The following is an 18,955-nucleotide window of genomic DNA, read 5'->3' as shown; positions in this document are numbered from 1 at the left end:
TTTACTATGAGAATGCGGAGCTGTCCAGCAAACGTCTTCAACATCAAACAACAAACCATACAAAATAAAATTCAATACTTGTCAAAATTCACTTGATATTGGGCTGCTATCAACTGAGTGCTCTATGTACTACTGGTTTTTTTTTTTTTTTTTTCTTTTTCCCTTCAAAATAAGGGCGGAGGGCCCAGGACCGGGGAGCTATTCGTAGTACTCATCATCTGGTATTCACCATCGATCCGAACCGCTCTCCCTGGAGCCAAACGGGGGTTTGATAGAAAATAGCCACAGAGCTCGATGGTCGCAATAGGGAACTCAAAGGGGATGGGGTAAGTGCATCGGGATGAGTTTGTTTTCAATAGATCTGGGCGTAGGGACGGGGATGGAGCAAATTAGTGTAGATCACTGTGGGAGCTATCTCATCTCTGTGGGTTTCGCCATGGCGGGCAACCGTTCCTGGTCGACTTCAGGAGAGAATCATGTACGTTTACTGTTTGTTGAAAAGTTTTTCGTTTTCCTCCTGAGCTTTCTCGAATGCCTCCTTGAAGAGATTGGCGTCTACAGACCGGTATCGTTAGCCTCAGTCTATCCACTTTTTTCCCTCTTTAAGTAAAACTATCAACTCACTTTCACTATTGGCAAAACGAATGGCCAAAGTCTGCGCCTCGGGTTCACCTTCGCTGACGTCCGCGGCAGCATTCCACACCCAGCTTCGATCACTTCCAACGTTTGGAGACAACTTCATATCAGGGACGACTAGACCGAGCATATTGTCAGTATATCATCCTTCCTGGTTCCAATCCGCAAAGAAGGAAAGGAACGTACTGTAGTGGTTCGCGCAAACTTTGTGAGTCTTATCTCTTCGCATAACCAAGCGAGTCTTGTGGTTCTCCTTGTGCTTCAACAGTCTCACATCGCCGGTTCCACGCTCTTTCCACTCTCTAGAGTCGGTATCAAACTTGAAAAGCTTCGCACGCATCTTGAAAACTTGTTCCTCGAGCTCCTCATTTGTCTTGATCTCAACCTTCTCAGTCAGGCGATAAACGGGCTCGAAATCGACATCAGGCTCGGCTTCAACATCCTATAGCATTGCAGTTTCTATTAGCCTTTGGAAATATATTCCTCGCAATGGCAAAAAGGTTTATGAAAATGAATGTGATAAGCAGCACCGCAGAGATCGGCCGCGGGGAGGCAAAGAAGAAAAGCAAAAAAAAAAAAAAATAAAAGCAAAAAAATAAAAGGAAATAGAAAATGATTCCGCGGTCGGAGAAACAATCTCCTATCAAAGACGGCAAAATCCCACAAAGCTGAGCAGCCGCTTACAGCTTCTTCGCTCTCCTTCTTCTTTGAAGATCCAGATGGTTCGGCTTGATCATCCTCGGCTTCTTCTTTCTTTTCCTTCTTGGGACCCCCACCAAACATCGAGAACACACTGTCAGAGGTGACAGGCTTCGCCTCCTGCTCAGCAGCAGGTTTGTCTGTGGTCTCTCCTTGCTTGGTTTCGGCCTCAGGTTCTGTGGTGGCAGGGACCTCTTCCTTCTTCTCTTCGGGAGGGGCAGTGGTGGTGGGGTCGGGTTTTGTCTCGGTGTCAGACATCGTGAGCGGTGCTATGTGTTGTTGAGGGCAAAGAAAATGTAGAAAAGGGCAATGTAAATGGGAGACTATCTGGGGTAAAGGGATCTAGATAGCAAGACCTCTATTACTTGATGATCGGGTTGTTTGGCATTAAAGGTCAAGGGGAGAAAATGTGGGCTGATAATGGTGGTGCACTAGTTAGCGCCCAATCTTGCAAGACAAGCTCCACACGATTGTTTGGGATATATTCTTCTCACGCTCTTCAAACATGGAGAACTCCCTTTCTTTCACCTCTGGAATGGTCTTAAAGTGTCAATTCCCGATGAGATATTAATTCAGTCTGCATACAGAGCACAAGATACAAGAAATTCCCACCACCATGATTCCTGATCAATTCCTTGATTCACCTTGAATGTCAAGGCGGCTGATATGCGAGAAAATAAGAGGCATTTCTACCAAGGAGAAGGGTGAACTAATAACTACACTTCCTTGGAGAAATAATTATCATGATTGGCATATTTGCGCCAAACCTGCAAACCAAACACCTCCTGTCCTTGAGATGTTTCATACACGAAAACAAATATCAACAAGAATGCGAAGAGGAAAAGAGCAAACACAGGAGAAGAGAATATAGTAGACTCTACCTTTGCTTAATCCCTTTGGCAGAACATGATTTTCCATTACAAGACCTTTTCGGCTTTCTCCATCCAAGTCGAGCATCTCGAGCCAAATGGAACGCCTGCTTCTGCGCTGCAGCCAGGGACTGCGACTTGGTAGCTCTTTCGGCTGTGCGCTTTAGCTGCGTGAGATCCACATTCAGTGCTGACTGGCGCGCTCGCTTTGCGTGCTGCTGCACTTTCGAAAACATCCCGTGGGCAATCTCTGTGGTTTCTTTGGCAATGATCTGCGCTTGCTCTCGTAAGAGCCGTGAAGACTCCTTCATCAGCTCTGATGACTCTTTTTGGATCTCTTCAGAATACCGTTTTGCCTTGCTCACAGTCTCGCATGCCGCCTTAAGGATTTGCTTGATTGAGGCTTGAGGACCAAAGCCGCTTTCTGCTCTGAAAGTGTCGCTCACGGACTGCAGGTCAAAGAAGACTCGATAATACGCCTCGGAAATCCCGGCCTGAGCAGCAGTCAAGTCGTTCCTTAGCTGATACGAAAGAGATTGAGCTGCCTTCTTCCAGCTTGCTATTTTAAGCCATGGAGTACCGAAGTCGACCTCGGTGATTTGTTCTACAAGCGGCTTCGCTTTCGCTGAGATTGTGACGTTCATAACCCCGTGGGCATCCTCTCTGGCCAGTCGTAATGTATATACATTATCGAAAAGCTTTGAAAGATGGAAATCCAATTTTGTATCCGCCTTTGTGATTTTGACTTCGAATTTTGGAACCTTTCTCATCGATGATATGCGAGTTGGTACTTTGATGATCACATGGCAATCACCCACGACATATACCTGAAACTTGTCCGTGTTATTTGGTTTCGAGTGGGTCAATTTCAGGATATCATCATTGACACTCAGAGACTTGTCTTTCGCGCAACTGGAGAGAACCACCGCATTCGATTTCGGTAGCAGTGATGTTCCCATTGAATTCGATTTAGTGCTTGGAATTAGTGTCGTGTGGGAGCCGGCCGAAATCTTTCCATGTGCAATGGAAACAGAGACATTGGCGAATCCGGCAAAATACTTAAATAAAGCAAAGAGTAGTGTTCCTAATCCAGTGCAGCAGAGACATATCATAGCAATCCCAATAATCAACCCTAGGATGTGGCCATTCATGGTTCTTAAATTGCACCCATCTTTCAAGAGATGATAACAATTTGAGCCTGTCCCATATTTCGCAATGTCAGACATTCTCCCGTCTTGGTTCGTATATCGCCGAAGAGAGACTAGCTTCGCTTGTTCCTTGGGGTGAATTCCGGCAAGGGACGCCAAGTTTCGATTAAGTTGCGCGGGTGAAATATTCTCAAAAGTGACTAGGTCTATGGGATATCTACCCACGACCTTGGAGCTGCCAGTGCCTGGATCGCGCGATTCTAGGCAGATATGCAGGGTTCGCGGATCAATAGAGATTGAAGAATCATGGCCACCCCAAAGCGGAGATTCGGAGATCACCATTGCAGGTATGTTATGCCTTTCCATGAACGTGAAGGCGAGATTGCGCGTGGCATATGTTGAGATATCTTCAGTTTCTCTCACGAAGAAAATGGTAATATCTGGCGCAACCCAACTCGAAGCAGAAATTAACTGAAAGCCAGAGTCTGTCCTTGTGGATATGACCGGCTCTCTGTCCTTGAAAGAAAGGCCAATACTGTCAGCATTTCTCGGGCCAGCTAACGCCTCGGCGGAAACGGCTTCCTCCACGACAAGCTGAACGTGGATGGGGAGTAATTCGGCATAATTTGGGGTGGCATCTGGGCCAAAAGAAGCTGGGACAACATGGAACCGCGATGAATTTGCAGAGCCAGCGTACACACTATTCTTAGGGCTAGTAACTAGTACGTCTCCAAGTTTGTCCAGAACGTTAGACTTGAACATTGGATTCCCAATGTAAAGCACTCGGAATGGCTTTTCCACATCAATGGCTTTTTTGGAAACTGATTGCTGAACGGAGATGGCAAGGTCTCCCTGCCCGATATCGAACGGAACGCCGAAACGCAGAGCGTCGGCTTTATCAAGTACCTGGACGGTGTGCTTCAATTCCACAACTTCCGTAGATGGCCAATAATCCGGTTCATCGAATACAATTGATTCAGACATCGACATAAAACTAGCTTGCATTTTGTGTTCATTTTCAAAGTTATTTTCAGCCTCGCGATAGATAGGTGGTAGGAAAGGCCGGGATTCAGAGCAGTGACTCTCGGTGTCCTCGCTGTCGATATCACTCTCCAGATCCCGGCTGCCGAGACTTGCAACATCGTCCGCGACACTATGGCCGACTAGGGACATATTATCTGTATGCTCCGAACGCCACTCATCTTCGGAATGCGCGTCTGAATTGCTGAGCGTGGCCCAGCTCTCGCTCAGGGAGCTTGCGGGTCGATTAGAGGGTGCTGACGTCATCGTATTGTCGGATTCAAGTGTCTGGCGAGGACGACGATGAGAGTGCCGTTCGATAGAGAGGCGATGGGGTTTGTTGAAGGAGAGCAAGCCCTTCAAATTACATCTGGAAGCAGGGCATTAGCTATCATTCACTCGTCTGCTGGAAGTTCAAGAGGTTGAGGTCATAGGTACTCCTACAAGAGGTATAAGCTTGACGGCGGCGGCGTCAAGTTTAGGTCGGGGCACCGCAGCCCCTGGAAGATGCAGAAAAGAAAGGTTGAGTAGACCTTTGTCACGAGGAAGGGAGAAAGGCACCGGTAGAAAGCAAGAGGTATAGTGCGTTGAAGCGGTCGGTCGTTACTCCTGATCTAGATTGGGTACGGGGGGCAGGCGGAGCTGTATTTCGAAAGAGTGGGGTTTCGAATCAATGATCTGGATGCCGATTAGTTTGTTGGCACGCCGCAGCAGCCCCTTGTCTGGCAACGCATATGAAGTAGCGTTCTTAGAAGGTCATCACATCTGCCCGAGCTCCTTGAATACCGAAGCTGAGGGTTGAAACGATGAGCTGGCACGACCTCAGTTGATGGGCGAGTCGAGTTCACAGGTGGGGTCGGATACTGGGTTGGTTAAGCTTCGCGTCAATACTTAGGCAGAACCGCTGCTTAAGGCTCATCAACCAATGGCGCTGGCAAATCTCCCACAAAATGCAACTTCAGCCCGCGCTATGCGATTTCAGCTCATCAAAGCACCATCGGATATTTACTTGATTCCCTGGAGTACGAGCAATGGGTTATCAATAGCAGAGTACCGCATTCAGCCGGAAAAGATACAGAATATGGAGTAAATTGTCGATGGAAAATGTCCCTGAAAGCATGTTCCACTCTTTCAAAGGCGGGCTGTATGGGCACGGATGATATCATGACTCTAGCCCTTTTTGGTCCAGGCTTGTTTGGAAATTATCTCCAACCTCAACAATGTTGACATTGAGAGCGCATATGGAGGGACGAGTATAAAGCTTCCATCATGTGGAGCTGATATTCGTTTTCCAGAGTTTACCAATCACTTATGTTAAATGTCAAATGCCAGACATATCTTTTGTTTGATGAAGATTTTCGCCTGATGGTCCATTTGCAATATTAGACAATGGGCAAGTAGTGAGAGCTCATCGTCTGAGCAGCTTCTCCATCAACCCACGAAAGACATGTACCTTACCTCGTAAGCAGAAATAGCAGGTTAACAGAAGCCTAGAGTCCGCTCGGACCTTTCTCCCTGAATATAAACATGCTGCAGAAGAACACATGAATCGAAAAAGGAAAAAAAGAGTCAAACCATCCTATGTATACACCGAAAAAGGTAAAGAGGGTGAGAAGAATATTATAAATGTAAATGGAATAGGATGGTCTACACGGTACAAAGTTATTTCATAAGCAGGATGTTGTACATGCCTTCAGCAAGGATTTTCGAATCATTCCAGCATCTGGATGTAGTGTAACTAGACGACCACTGCGGATGGAGATGGGGCATGGATGTACGAATAGGAAAAAACATAAAAGGTGCATCTTGTCACAAGCAATTTGCCTCTGTGATTCACTTTGGTGACACCGAAGCTTGATAGCGCAACGTTGGTTGGATTAACCGTTGTTGTTTGGGTATGGCATATCTTTTTGGGAAAGCCTATACCGATAACGCTCAAGCACGACGCATATCTGTGGACAGGAATGGAGGGCGTTAAAACAGAGTTATGAAGAAAAGTGGATTTTATGTTCATCCAAAAGAATAGAAGCGTAATTAGGCACCGTAAAAATTCGGAAGTATAGTGTTGTTTTTGAATTGAGAAGGTCGATGAATTATCCCCCGTGAAACGCCGTGTTTCCGATTATCCCATGGCCAACAGGAAATGCAGGAATAAACTGAATATAAGGCTTCGAAGTGCCAGATAGAGGTATAGGTATTGAACGCTCTGTAACAACTTTCGAGGACCATACGGAGGAGCGCTAATGAAAACGTACGGAAATGCGCGCTGAATCGAGTCGTTAAGGAGATGCCCATCCTCCGGCTACTTTAACCCATTCGGCCAAGCAGCTACCTTGCTTGCCTTCGACATCAACGATGTCAGTATCACATCTGCATCTGCAGCCGACCCCATTTTCCTTTGGAGGATCTGGAGTGTCCCAATACTCGTCCTCTTCTTGACGCTTCTTTTCGTCTTCAGTCGTCATTTCCAACCACGGAATACGATCGCGCTGGCGGGCTGGAGCATTTGCTGGACAGTGCTGAATCGTTGTATGTCGGTATCCGAAATCTCTGAAGTAATGGATGTCGCTAGGTGACAAGAGCGCACCGGCAGCAAGAGAATGTATGGGAGCATCACCCCACTAATGACAGTTAGCAAGATTTAGAAGTGGGAAAGGTGGCACATCTCTGCTTACCCTTTCCATCCAGAAACCTCCGCTGCGGTCCATCATCGTAAAGAAATCTTCGTACTCTTTACTACGGAACCAGTCAAGTCGAGCAATTTCAAAGTTACTCCAGAAATGGCACATGTTGTACTCTTCGCCCTCCATGGCCTCGGGACTAACCTCCGGGGTGCCGCTATCGCCGGGTGTTGTTTGTAGGAGTTCATCTGGTAGCGGATTTTCACCAGGTTTTCCCTCCTTTGGCTTTTGTTGGGTTTCCACTGGCTCTTCCAAGAACATTTCCCAGAGTCCTTTAGATGTCAAATTATTCATTCGCTTGTAGGCAGATGCATAGCGGAAAATATTCGGTACGGTCTCTCGGAGCTCCTTAACAGCAATGGTAAAGCCGTAAGTTTTGTTGTGCTCGATCATCTTAAGGAAGGGATCACTGTGAACCTAATTAGCATCTCTGAGAGGTAGGAGGGAAAGGAGATCATACTAGGTAATGTCACAGAAATATTTGATATCGGGTTCCAGGCGCCAGTACCACTCATAGTTCATGAGCAGAGGATGCTTATAGAAGAACCTGGATTTTGCTGTCAGCGACCTTCACTTGGCACTGACCGATGCGAAGCTTACCCTGAATAAAAGCGGCACATGTGGTGGTAACTCTCCAATCCGCCATACATGATAGCTGCATCACCTTGTTTGCGGATTCCTTCCTTTGCCACTTCATGATCTATCCAGTCGGGATAACCCCACATGGTCGAGTCGATTTTACCGAATTCGACCGAAGCACCGGTATAATTTCTCACTGTGGATTTGAAATCCTCATCGAAATCGCCGTCGTTTAAGAACACATAAGGATAATTGTAGAATCGATTGAAATGCCTCTCGATCGATTTCATGGATTGTATCACGCCATCTATCTCCTTATTTCGGGCCAAGACGACAAAAGCTGCGTTGGCCCTGGGGGTCGAGGTATCAAGTTCGAGGCAGCCGGTTGCGAATACTTTGTCATACTTCTCGCTGATTTTTCTATAGATTTGAACGCCCAGGTCAACTGCGATGCACTGCAAAGGGCGTGGGAAGCGTAACCGGGAAGGAAACCCACCTTATCGTCGGAGGAGTGCCAGCTGGCACGAGGATCCCACCCGAGGAAGAGGGATGGGTGACGATGAGAAGAACAATAAGAACAATTACAATACATGGAAATAATAAAACAAATCCTAAGGGAATTGAGATGGCGGAGTTTCTTCTTAAACGTATCCGCCGTCTGAAGAAAGCAAAACGTGGTATTATGGTCCCCTTCTCGCTCAGAGCATTGTCGAGGGATGCCGCCACGGGCAAGTATGATACTCGCTTTGCGAGTCGATGTATGATGCCCATCGAAGTGACGTGATTGTTGTATCCTTTAATCCTCGTTAGTCAAGGAAGGTGGATCGCGGCGGCCGGGGGCCCCTTTATGGGAGAACGTAGTGTCGCTTGTTGCAGAGCCACGATAAAAGCGACAGATTGGGGACCTGGGCCACAGAGAGGACCAAAATCGTCGTAGAAGGGTGAGGTTGGCAGGGCGTTAGGCGTAACGAGCGACTAGGGAGTGAAAATCGGCTTCGCTTTCACAGTCGAAAGGCTCGATCTGGGGAAACCTCTTGCTCTGCCAGGATCACTGGGGACGACAGTCATCCAATGGACCGAAATCCGACCACCGAAAGGAAAACAGATTGCCCAGCAATGATCATGGATCAGAAACAAGACCGAGAAAGGTGATATTGGTTGATTCCGGCGAAAAGACGGGAGGTCTGAGGCTTTTTTTCTCCTCGTCGGCTTTCTTGCAGATGAACCTTCACAGGAGAAACAGTGCCAAGACTGATTCTAACCACAAGGGACGAAAGTCCGCCAACAGAAACCCTCCCCCCGGTCGCAGATATCAAATCTCGGCCAACCAAAGAGTCTAGAATTTGCCATTCAAAATTTTGACCAAGGTTCTGACTTCCTGTCTTCCTTTCTCAACACGAGTTATTTCCTCTGTTCTACTCCGTACAGAGTACAGATACTCTTCCTCCTTGAGATTGATACTGGATTACTTTACTGTGCGACGAAGGCCTCCTGAATTCTCAACAACGCCCGTATTTGTGTTATTTAGCTGCATAATAAACTCACCCTGCATTCCATCATTTTTTCCAGCCAGCGACTGAAGCGCAGTTTTATTAGAGTCGGATCAGCAGGCGAAAGAGTGGGATAGCTAAGCAAAAACGCGTAAGCTCTTTTAGTGGGCTTTGTTGGGGGCTTGATGGACGCAAACAGAGCAAACATGGAATACCTTGGTTCTTGGGCAACAAACGGATTACTGGTAACCGGGACCTGCAACATCAATATCAACACTCGACCATCCCAACTTGGAACTAACTGAGCATCCTCCATTCTACGGCCCACATGAATTTGGCAGGATGATGGCAGGATGTATACCGCTCACGACAAGCAGACTCCTTCGCTTTTGAGTGTGCTCTTTTCCAAATTCAATACGGACATACTCCATGCAGTGGATTTGAATGTTCACTTCATATCTTCCTTTGCAATCACAGCATCAGCATTTAACCTCACGTAGAAGGCTGTAGATTTGCGGCGGACCTACACACTCGTGAGCACTCAATATTTCAATACGGAGTCATCCGTACCCAGACAACTGACGGCAACCCACCCACTCTCTCCATAATTACTCTATAAAACCGGCCCGTCGGCAGCAACCCTAATTCCGGCTTATGTCGGAAATTCGGATCGGGCAATTTTTGATGGCAGGTTCAGGGCCAAGGGAACTTCGTTTTTGAGTTGAGAAGAGCTGGGGAGCTGAGACTCAAGAATGCGACTTGGCAAGCAAGCAGTAATCGTCGTCTGTTATTTCTAATGTCATAGTCAGATAACGGTCGACAAAGGGGCATGTGTAAGATTGGCGTGTGGTTGTCCTATTCATAGCCCCCGAGGTGGCCAACGAGTTGCATGAAAACTGCTTGAGAGCGGAGACCAGCTTGCTGTCTGGAAGCTGGAGGAAGACAGCGATATACCAAGATTCCTTGCCGAGACAAATGCCTCAGGGAGAAGTATGGCATCTCCAATGGTGACCGCCCGGCTGCTGGAGAACTGATGTGAATTAGATACCTTCATCATGCTCATGCAATGATCAGTGGTAAACTCACATGTTATGCTCTATCTTGTATGGTTTGCATCTCCTTCGATGGTCCCCGGAGTTTATTACTGGTTGCTCTCTGGAGCTTATCGTCAATTAGGCATTACCGCATTGGCAATTATGGCGGAATTGTGAATTCTCCGAAGATGAGCTGGAGCCAAGATGTTTCGTATGCAGAGAGGTGGATTTTAGTGTTGTCAGGTTACAGAGGACAGAGCTGAATGAATCCAACTGTTTCCTGCTATCTCTTCACTCATGGCCGTTGATTTTGAAAACAGAAATAGAGAGATGGTTATTGTAAGGCTTGTAGGATATATTCAGTGAGATGAGTGGACTATTATTAATTACTGGTGAAATTCACTGGTCAACTACAGAGTATGTCAGTGCTAAAGCGCCGTGTTCCCTGCCGTACGGATGAACCTGTAGCTCCCCATCCTCCACTCAAACAACACATCTGCACGTTAACTGCATACTTCCCTCGATTCCCTCAACTCTAGTATTCCACAAGAATCATTGACAAACTTGATCAACATGCCCGCTAAACTACGAATTCAACCCCTACCGAAGCCCGACCCGGCCCAGAAGGAGGTAAATTTTCTAGACTCCTCCTTTTTCGCGACCAAGGCAGGCCAAAAAAGGGGGGTTGCCCACTCCCATAGAAGTCATCGCCCTCTCAAAAGACTTCAAAACTGATCCACGGCCCGCCCCGGTTAAGTTTGATCAACCTTCTTGTCAAGTTTGGTTCAGCTGTGGAGATTGAAGAAGCCCTATGCCTACGCATGATTCGAAAGACCTTCTGTGACAAGATACCTGTCCCAGAGGTGTATGGCTGGAAAGTTCACAACGGCTGTGTATTTTATATACATGGAGCTTATTTGAGGAGACACATTGCATGATCGATGGGATTCTCTAAGTGAACCTGAGAAGGCCTCAATCTGTGATCAGCTTCAGGTGATCGTTTCCTCACCGCCAGGTTGAACAAGATCCAAAGGATCCATTTATTGGTATGCATGTCTTGCACTATTTCATGAAACTATTGTGCTGATAATTGTAGGATCCATCGCTCGTCAACATTTACATGACTATGTATTTGAAACTATGTCCTGGAAGGGACCTTTTAAAAATGTGAGAAAATTCAACGACTGGTTCTCTTCACTGCCTCAGCACTGGCTTCCTGAATCACGCAAATATCGGGACCCCTATCGTGACTACTTGCCAGACAATGGAACCATCAAGCTGACTCATGTGGACTTGCATCATGGTAACATTTTAATCTCGCCAACACGTCCCCCGCGTATTATTGCTCTCATTGATTGGGCCCATGCTGGTTGGTACCCAGAATACTGGGAGTATTGCAAGGCTCTGTACACATCACATTATGAGGGAGAGTGGCGTAATGTTTGAATACCCAAGTTCTTAGACCCGTCCGAGACTGAGGGTACTGTTTTTGGGGAATATGTATTGCAAGATGGGCGCAATATGAGTGTTCAGATTGGATTCCATGTTTGATGATATTTCTCACAACCTTATAATGTTTAGCCATGAAGATGAAATTGCTATGTACTGATGGTTGTGGAAACTACTCTCAACACTGGAAAATAATAACATACGAAATACAACTAACCAGCCACCCTGTTGACCAGTCTAGATTTGGTAGTCGCGTCAGTTAAGGAGAGAGATCGTATCAATGCCAGTAAACAGGATAATAGGTACCTAGTGTCTTTCACTAGCTTCTAAGAACACTTCAGATCTTGGTTTAAAATCTTCGGACTGCTAAAACTAAATACTTGGCAGTTTGATAAATTATGGAGTGCCTGTACTCGTCAATTGTATGCATGTATGTACATACATGCATGCTTTGGTGAATTTACAGGTACAAGGAGATACCAACCCAGGTTGAATGAAATGCGTGGTTAGTTGGTGGTGACAAATTTTGAAGCAGCTGGTTATGACCCTTAACAAGTTAATACATAGCTCAACTACTCCATACTAGCTACGAAGTAAATATTAATTTCTCTTCACAGAGTACTACGTCTTTGTTCTTTAATATAACCATACCCCAAACCTTCAAAATATCTTCAAGATGGTTATGGTTGTCACGAACGAAGCTTGACTCCTTATAACAAATTTGATAGTTAGCTGCTTTTACCACGGCACATAAAAAGCCCCTGGATCAAGGCCCCCAAACCAGCTAGGAAATATCTCCGCCTAAGAACAGATACGGATTTCAGGCGCCATCGCAAACTGGGTTTCCGAGCTGAACGCGTTAAATTCACTTTGAATACCCTGTCAAATTACCCTAATATATTCTTAACATCGGATCACGTTCGTGGGAAGAGGATCACCAGCCATGGACGGGGACGAGAGTGGATGGGAGATGTCGGACAATGAGGTATACAAAGGCGACGACACTTTGGCCTCGCCACATTGCACCACAGCATCCGGAAGATCAAATTTCCTTGAGGTGCCCGGCAACGGCATGACGTCGTCCTCGAATTACTCCACAGCTCCTCGGAGGCCAAAGACGCGTCATTCAGCAATATCGCCAACAGGCCATGCCGACGTCCAACCATCAATTGACAGCCATAGCCCTTTAAATAGTGAATTTGAATCAACAAATATTCACCCGGAGCGTGTGATATTCAATGGATATCTCTTGTATCTCAGAAACAAGAAATGGGTTCGGCAGTGGAAAAAGTTTTGGGTTGTTCTTCGGGTGGGCAAACTAGCATTCTATAAGAATGAACAGGAGTATTCGGCAATTAAGATAATTTCCATTGACGAGGTGATCGATGCCGCCGATATCGACCCGATTTCCCGATCCAAAGTGTTCTGCTTCCAAATTATCACCGAAGACACTAGGTATAGGTTTTGCGCCCTCGACGAAGCTGCCCTTGGGAAATGGCTCGGCTCGTTGAAATTTGTGTTGACAAGAGCTCTCGGAGCGCCGCGCTGTCAACCCTCTAGTTCAGATGTTCCAGACTCTTCCCTGGAAATGCGATGAACCATACTCTCTACTCCGCACCTTGTCGGCGAAGCTTTCATATCAGCCCCGTCAGTTCCTCGCTCAAGGAACACTCGATCTACTGCGCGCATGTATTTTTTCGGCATTGCGATATGGCAAAAAATTCTTTCCCCCTCATCCCATATTTTTGCATTGCTATTGGGATATATGGACGCTATCTACGTACTCCGTATTGGTTGTGGCGTGTTCAATGGTCTCCTGATGACGCTGGCGACTCTCCGTATTCTTCGGAAACAAGATGTATCTACATGGGCGAGCTGCGTGGCATTTTTAGAATGATGGGCTACCTTTTAAATAGCAGGCCTTGATACCCTTTAATGTTCTGCTTAAGACAATGTTCTATAATTATTCCCTTTGGTTTTGGTATCCTTGGACATTCTAAGTTTTTCCCAGAATGATAAAGAATATTTTTAGCTTCAATCCAGGGGTGGCTGATGGTGCACTGGCGCATGTCCTACATACCAAGTTCGTTTGTTCGGAGTACCCACGTTGTCTTGGCACCGGGACTGGGGCTTTGGCGCTAGAGGTCTTGGCTCATCTGCGCCGCAGTTTTTGCGGCTCGAGCGTTTCCTTCTCATCTAGTGAGGATTATCAGCAATTTTCTGCCTTCGTCTTTTTTGGATTCACCTACATACATTCCTTTTTCATCATTTCTTATCTTGTTAATTCATCTCCATTCTTTTTTGTACTTTTTATATTGTCTCTGCTTACCCTCGTTTGGCTTAGAACTGTCCGGCTTTAGAAATGAGCTTCTTTGATCATCTCCAGAAGAAAGGTGTTGGGGCAATCCAGGCGCAAAAGGTCCAGATTCGCAAAGTAGAGCGCAAACCATCTAAAGTGGTATCCTCCTTGTCCTTATCCTCGATTGCGAAGCCGCAACCGCGTCTAGATACTGTCTCAAAACCCGTTGCAGCCCGCAGATCCGCAAGCTCCGCAAGCAAGCCTGCACGTCATCCTCAACCGAGATCGAGGCCGCCTTCGCGCAAAAGGAACACTATTGAGCCAACTCTTTTCGGTAGTAGCGAGGAGAGCGATACGGATGTGTCTCTAGACCTTCGGATAACCAAGAGGGCAAGGGTTAGCTCCAGCGTTGAGCCGGATTTACACCGTCGCGTTCGGGATACAGATGCATTTTCCGATGAAGCCGCATTTGATATGATACATGCTGCAGATGTTATTTCGTCTAAAAAATCTCTAGGTTTTAATAATGCCTTCGGGATCGAGGATGGTCCAATCATTGTGGAGTTACAATATCCTGGAGCTCCACAGAAAGAGAGGTTGGTTTAACTAGAGTTGGCATGTGTTTCACTTGTATCTGGTTTTCTAAACTTGAAATTTTGCAGATATCAGCTGGTAGTGCCTCGTGACAACGATGGATTCAAACCCCTTGACGATATTGTCCAGCTGTTAGAAATTGTCTCGCAGAACTACATTCCCGAAGAACACCTAGCGTTTTTTGAAGACGAATCGAATGGTCTGCTACGACGCTTGCGTCGTGCGTTGAGCAATACGTCTTTAACGGACTTTTTAGATGGAGTCAAAAGCTACAATGAAACCATCCAAAGACTTCACCAGGACGGATCGATTTCTAGACATTTGGATTCTAAACACGCGTTGGCGCTTCCATTAGTCGAGAGGATCTTGACACAGGTGTATTCGCGGACGGTTTCGCCTCGAGTAGATTCTCTGCGCCAATATGAGAACGGCTCTGACAACGTTTATGGTGAATTATTGCCGCGGCTTGTCTCAAAGATTTTCGCCGAAACCCGTTTGAAGTCAGATCAAGTATTCGTCGACTTAGGGTCGGGAGTTGGAAATGTCGTTCTTCAGGCAGCTTTGGAAATCGGGTGTGAGAGCTGGGGCTGTGAGATGATGCAAAACGCCTGTGACCTGGCAGAACTCCAAGAAAAGGAATTCAAAACCCGTTGCCGTCTGTGGGGTCTGCAACCTGGCCAGACACACCTGAAAAGAGGTGATTTTCTCGAAGTTGATAGCGTTGGCAAAATTCTCCAGAAGGCCGACGTGGTTCTTATCAACAACCAAGCCTTCACCCCAGAATTAAACCACAAATTGGTAAACTACTTCCTCGATATGAAAGAAGGCTGCCAGATTGTATCGCTCAAGTCCTTTGTTCCTGCAGGACATCGGATACAATCTAGGAATTTGAATTCGCCTATTAATCTGCTTTCGGTCAAGCAAAAGCAGTACTGGTCTGACAGTGTCAGCTGGACCAATGCCGCAGGAACATATTTTATTGCAACCAAGGATAGTTCCCGACTGAAAGCCTTTTTAGAGTCATCGACGTGAAAGAACAAGTGTTTTTTGGCTGATCATGTTTGTTGGTGGCTTTTCTAGTTTGCATTATAGTACTCGTTCCTCCTTTTTCAACTTTCTTTTGGATATATGTGTATAGAGCGAGGGATACCCTATTACACCCGGCTAGATGTGTTTTACAGGCTTGGATTGAGCAAGGTTGGATCTCTCTTTGAGGGTATTAAATTGGTTTTGGCTAAATGGATGACCTGGGATATGTAATTAATTAGACGACATTATTATGAGATACCCGGATCACCGCTTCATGTTGCTATCGCTGCTGAGGATGAGGGTGGAAATCCCTGCTACAGCGAATGTATGATGCTGTGATCGACTAATGCAATTTATTTCCATAGAGTCATTAGGAATATAACGCTAGTATATTGCATGATACTCATCATGACATTCAATCGTCTTAAGGATATTCATGAGAATTTCGACGCTTTATTCATGGCTTCGGCTTCCAGGCCCATTCTCGCCATCCACCGGTCGATTAGTTCTTTATTCTCCTTTTCCAACTTTTTTGCTCGGTCTTCTGACATATTAAATTGCAAATTAAGTGATACGAGTTCATCTTGGACATCCTAATATTTCCGCCCAAAGGAGTTGAATAGTCAGAGAGAAAGTCTGAAGGAAGCCCTCTGCGCGGACACAAAAAAGGGCGAAGGGGACATCTTACATCCAATAGCTTCGCCTTTCCTCGAAGTTCTTCGTCTCTATCCCTGAGCCGCTGCTGCAACTGTGTTCGTTCCACTGATAGATCCAAAATCTTCTTGTTATCGACAGTGGCCTTCTTCTTTGCGTTTTCCAGGTCCTCTGTCGTCCTTTTTAATCGGACTAGGAGCTCTGTGCGCGAACGTTGCGCCTCAGCAAGGTCCTTGCGCGCGGCAGCCAAAGCATCGGGAACACTTGGAGGCTGTATAGGAGGTGTGTCACGCCTGCCTAGTTTCTTAGGAGTGGCTGTGGAGGGGGATTGCGGCGGATTTGGGATCGTAGGAGTGGGAGGGAGAGAATTGGCAGTTTCTAGTTTGCTGGTGCGGTCGGCAAGGCGGGTATCTAGGGACTGGTGTGAGCGAATCTTCTTTGAAAGAGACTCACATAGAACCCCAGCCTGGAGTAATTATCATACAGGCATCATAGAGCGACTCATTCGCTTTTTCCCGCTCATCGCGGACTCCAAGGGCGGTATAGTACTCTTCCCTCCAATTGGACATCGTAATTAATGGCGTTTATCTGTCTCTCTCTCTTGAAGGTCAACAACAAGAAAACAACGCGGTAGGTCAATGATCTTCGACTACCCTGGTATGGGATCGAAGTCTTGAAAGGTCACCTGGGCATTGGGTGCTCCTGGAGAGGTTTGGAGTGGGTGAGCGGAGGCATGAGCCCTATTTACTACATGGGTGGATCATAAATAGAACTGCTCTGTCCTCCAAGGTCTGCAGTCAATTCCTCTTTGTGAAGATATTGTCAACCTAATATTTTGTCGTTTTGGAGAGGGTGATGGCTGGCGCTGGTTGGCATGTCTTGGCAACGATGATGCATGGTGAGACCTGGTCAGCGGTCACCTCACAAGTTAACTCCCCCAAAGCTCTCTCCATCTGACCATCCACCTCCGCATCCACCAACCACCTTTGCAGTCGCAAGTGGCTCCTCTTTTATTGCCTGAACTATCATATTTCCACCTGAACACTATATGTTGCTATATTGTATTGCGGTCCACCTTTCTTGACCTGTATCTCCAGAACATCGGTGTCCATAAAACGATTCCCGTCCCCAAGCCGCCCACCAGAGTGGCAGTCAAACCTCATTCTCGTCCACTCATACTTTCATTACAGTCATGGCAACGCGGAAGAAGGTCCTTCTGAAGGTTAGTATACCCTCTGTAACTGGTTGTTATTCGTATTTTCGCTAATGCTTCTCCATATTTTAGGTGATCATCCTCGGAGATAGCGGTGTCGGCAAAACTAGTCTTATGAACCAATATGTCGGTAGCTTTCCGTATCGCACAGCGGCCTGGGTGATACTTATACTCTGTTGTTGAATAGGTAAACAAGAAATATAGTGCTAGTTACAAAGCTACCATCGGCGCGGACTACCTGACGAAGGAAGTTCTAGTTGACGATCGATTGGTAACTATGCAGGTATCCTCTCTGCCAGCCTGAAGCCGCTCCTGCCTCTACTAACTAAATTTCAGCTTTGGGACACTGCCGGACAAGAAAGATTCCAGTCACTAGGTGTCGCCTTTTATCGAGGAGCAGATTGCTGCGTGTTGGTATACGATGTCAACAATTCCAAGAGTTTCGAGAACCTTGATAGTTGGCGGGATGAGTTTCTTATCCAGGCTTGTCCCAGGGACCCTGAGAGCTTCCCATTCGTAAGTGGTTCAAATATTGACAGGTCTGGCAGATCGGCTAACGGAGTCCCAGGTTGTGCTTGGAAACAAAGTCGATGTTGACGAGTCCAAACGGATGATATCCACCAAACGAGCGTCAACGTATTGTCAATCTAAGGGAAACATTCCATATTTCGAGACGAGCGCCAAAGAAGCTATTAATGTAGAGCAAGCATTCGAAGGTTTGTGTGAATTCCATTTTTGCTGATGTTTTATTTGCTAATGTGGAGTATAGTTATTGCAAAGGTTGCTCTTACGCAAGAGGAATCAGAAGAATTCAATGGCGATTTCACGGACCCGATCAACATCCATCTCGACAACGACCGCGATACCTGCGCATGTTAACAATGCCTCGTCATTTCCTGGTTCGCAACCAGCAACAAGTGGCCCCCTGGAAATAATGTCTGGTACTTGATGCTTCCTATGGGGGCCACACATTACTGATGGTCAATGTGTCAGATAAAAAATACATTGACGTTTGATTAACATCATTCCGCTTCATGGGCTGGGGTTCGTTCGGCGTTGTTTCCGTGGTTTCTTTACCTGGATATGGATTATGGCACTCCTTGTATCATTTGGACTTCTTGCTAGCCATACTTTCCTACAATATTTTGACTCTCAAGGCGCGTTTCATTCTTGCCCTGTTGGCTGCAGGACAAAGGGTCGGACACATTCGAAATAATCAGAAGTATAGCACTCTTTTCGTCCGATATGGGTGTTAGTAGCATTTTATTGTCAACAGTAATTGATCAATCGAATGATAAGGCATGGCTTCGGTTTCAAAATTTTTTGAAGTACATACACATTTTTGATTTCACTGGGAACGGATTAAGCAGGCACTGGGGGTATTTCAGTGCGGGTTGCGGGTTTACTTGGCCCCCGGAAGTGACCTCAAGGTACTATGGAGGACGCGAGCTAGCCCCGATAAATATTTACCTTTCAGATTTCGTGAACATTCAACGTTACACCTCTCTGGCCACGGGGGCGAGGATGTCACGAATCACACTAGTCACAACTTGGTCCACAT

General features: G+C 46.4%; 8 protein-coding genes across 8 annotated transcripts; 4 read left to right on the top strand and 4 right to left on the bottom strand.

The window, feature by feature from the left end:
* Positions 1–75: 75 nt before the first annotated feature.
* Positions 76–1,723, bottom strand: D8B26_007634 (uncharacterized protein). Its single transcript, XM_003067141.2, has 4 exons — positions 1,321–1,723; positions 823–1,078; positions 625–753; positions 76–555 (listed from the first exon to the last, which is right to left on the bottom strand). Exons 1-4 carry the CDS (start codon positions 1,591–1,593, stop codon positions 485–487), a joined length of 729 nt encoding a protein of 242 aa, XP_003067187.1. The 5' UTR covers positions 1,594–1,723; the 3' UTR covers positions 76–484.
* A 439-nt stretch (positions 1,724–2,162) lies between these two features.
* D8B26_007633 (uncharacterized protein) lies at positions 2,163–4,715 on the bottom strand. The gene has a single exon (XM_003067140.2). The coding sequence runs from the start codon at positions 4,637–4,639 to the stop codon at positions 2,213–2,215; it is 2,427 nt and encodes an 808-aa protein (XP_003067186.2). The 5' UTR covers positions 4,640–4,715; the 3' UTR covers positions 2,163–2,212.
* A 1,011-nt stretch (positions 4,716–5,726) lies between these two features.
* Positions 5,727–8,783, bottom strand: KTR5 (alpha-1,2-mannosyltransferase (Kre5)). The gene is made up of 5 exons (XM_003067139.2): positions 8,129–8,783; positions 7,654–8,052; positions 7,514–7,600; positions 7,048–7,462; positions 5,727–6,993 (listed from the first exon to the last, which is right to left on the bottom strand). The coding sequence occupies exons 1-5, from the start codon at positions 8,401–8,403 to the stop codon at positions 6,652–6,654; spliced, it is 1,518 nt and encodes a 505-aa protein (XP_003067185.1). The 5' UTR covers positions 8,404–8,783; the 3' UTR covers positions 5,727–6,651.
* A 1,946-nt stretch (positions 8,784–10,729) lies between these two features.
* Positions 10,730–11,602, top strand: D8B26_007631 (uncharacterized protein; the record flags this gene model as incomplete). The annotated part of the gene is made up of 4 exons (XM_066125593.1): positions 10,730–10,786; positions 10,858–11,049; positions 11,172–11,202; positions 11,253–11,602. 4 exons carry the CDS (start codon positions 10,730–10,732, stop codon positions 11,600–11,602), a joined length of 630 nt encoding a protein of 209 aa, XP_065981677.1.
* A 946-nt stretch (positions 11,603–12,548) lies between these two features.
* D8B26_007630 (uncharacterized protein) lies at positions 12,549–13,202 on the top strand (the record flags this gene model as incomplete). The annotated part of the gene is made up of 1 exon (XM_003067138.2): positions 12,549–13,202. One exon carries the CDS (start codon positions 12,549–12,551, stop codon positions 13,200–13,202), a length of 654 nt encoding a protein of 217 aa, XP_003067184.2.
* Positions 13,203–13,895: 693 nt separating this feature from the next.
* Positions 13,896–15,530, top strand: DOT1 (Nucleosomal histone H3-Lys79 methylase; the record flags this gene model as incomplete). Its single annotated transcript, XM_003067137.2, has 2 exons — positions 13,896–14,500; positions 14,567–15,530. The coding sequence occupies exons 1-2, from the start codon at positions 13,968–13,970 to the stop codon at positions 15,528–15,530; spliced, it is 1,497 nt and encodes a 498-aa protein (XP_003067183.2). The 5' UTR covers positions 13,896–13,967.
* D8B26_007628 (uncharacterized protein) lies at positions 15,386–16,988 on the bottom strand. The gene is made up of 3 exons (XM_003067136.2): positions 16,666–16,988; positions 16,216–16,592; positions 15,386–16,120 (listed from the first exon to the last, which is right to left on the bottom strand). Exons 1-3 carry the CDS (start codon positions 16,748–16,750, stop codon positions 15,962–15,964), a joined length of 621 nt encoding a protein of 206 aa, XP_003067182.2. The 5' UTR covers positions 16,751–16,988; the 3' UTR covers positions 15,386–15,961.
* A 151-nt stretch (positions 16,989–17,139) lies between these two features.
* D8B26_007627 (uncharacterized protein) lies at positions 17,140–18,706 on the top strand. The gene is made up of 6 exons (XM_003067135.2): positions 17,140–17,403; positions 17,467–17,520; positions 17,582–17,677; positions 17,731–17,910; positions 17,963–18,110; positions 18,164–18,706. The coding sequence occupies exons 1-6, from the start codon at positions 17,374–17,376 to the stop codon at positions 18,271–18,273; spliced, it is 618 nt and encodes a 205-aa protein (XP_003067181.1). The 5' UTR covers positions 17,140–17,373; the 3' UTR covers positions 18,274–18,706.
* The last annotated feature ends 249 nt before the right edge of the window (positions 18,707–18,955 follow it).

Source organism: Coccidioides posadasii, chromosome 4 (genome assembly GCF_018416015.2).
Source record: "Coccidioides posadasii str. Silveira chromosome 4, complete sequence".
Lineage (NCBI taxonomy): Eukaryota > Fungi > Ascomycota > Eurotiomycetes > Onygenales > Onygenaceae > Coccidioides > Coccidioides posadasii.
The sequence above is the reverse complement of the archived record's forward strand: the minus strand, read 5'-3'. Positions and strand labels throughout refer to the sequence as shown.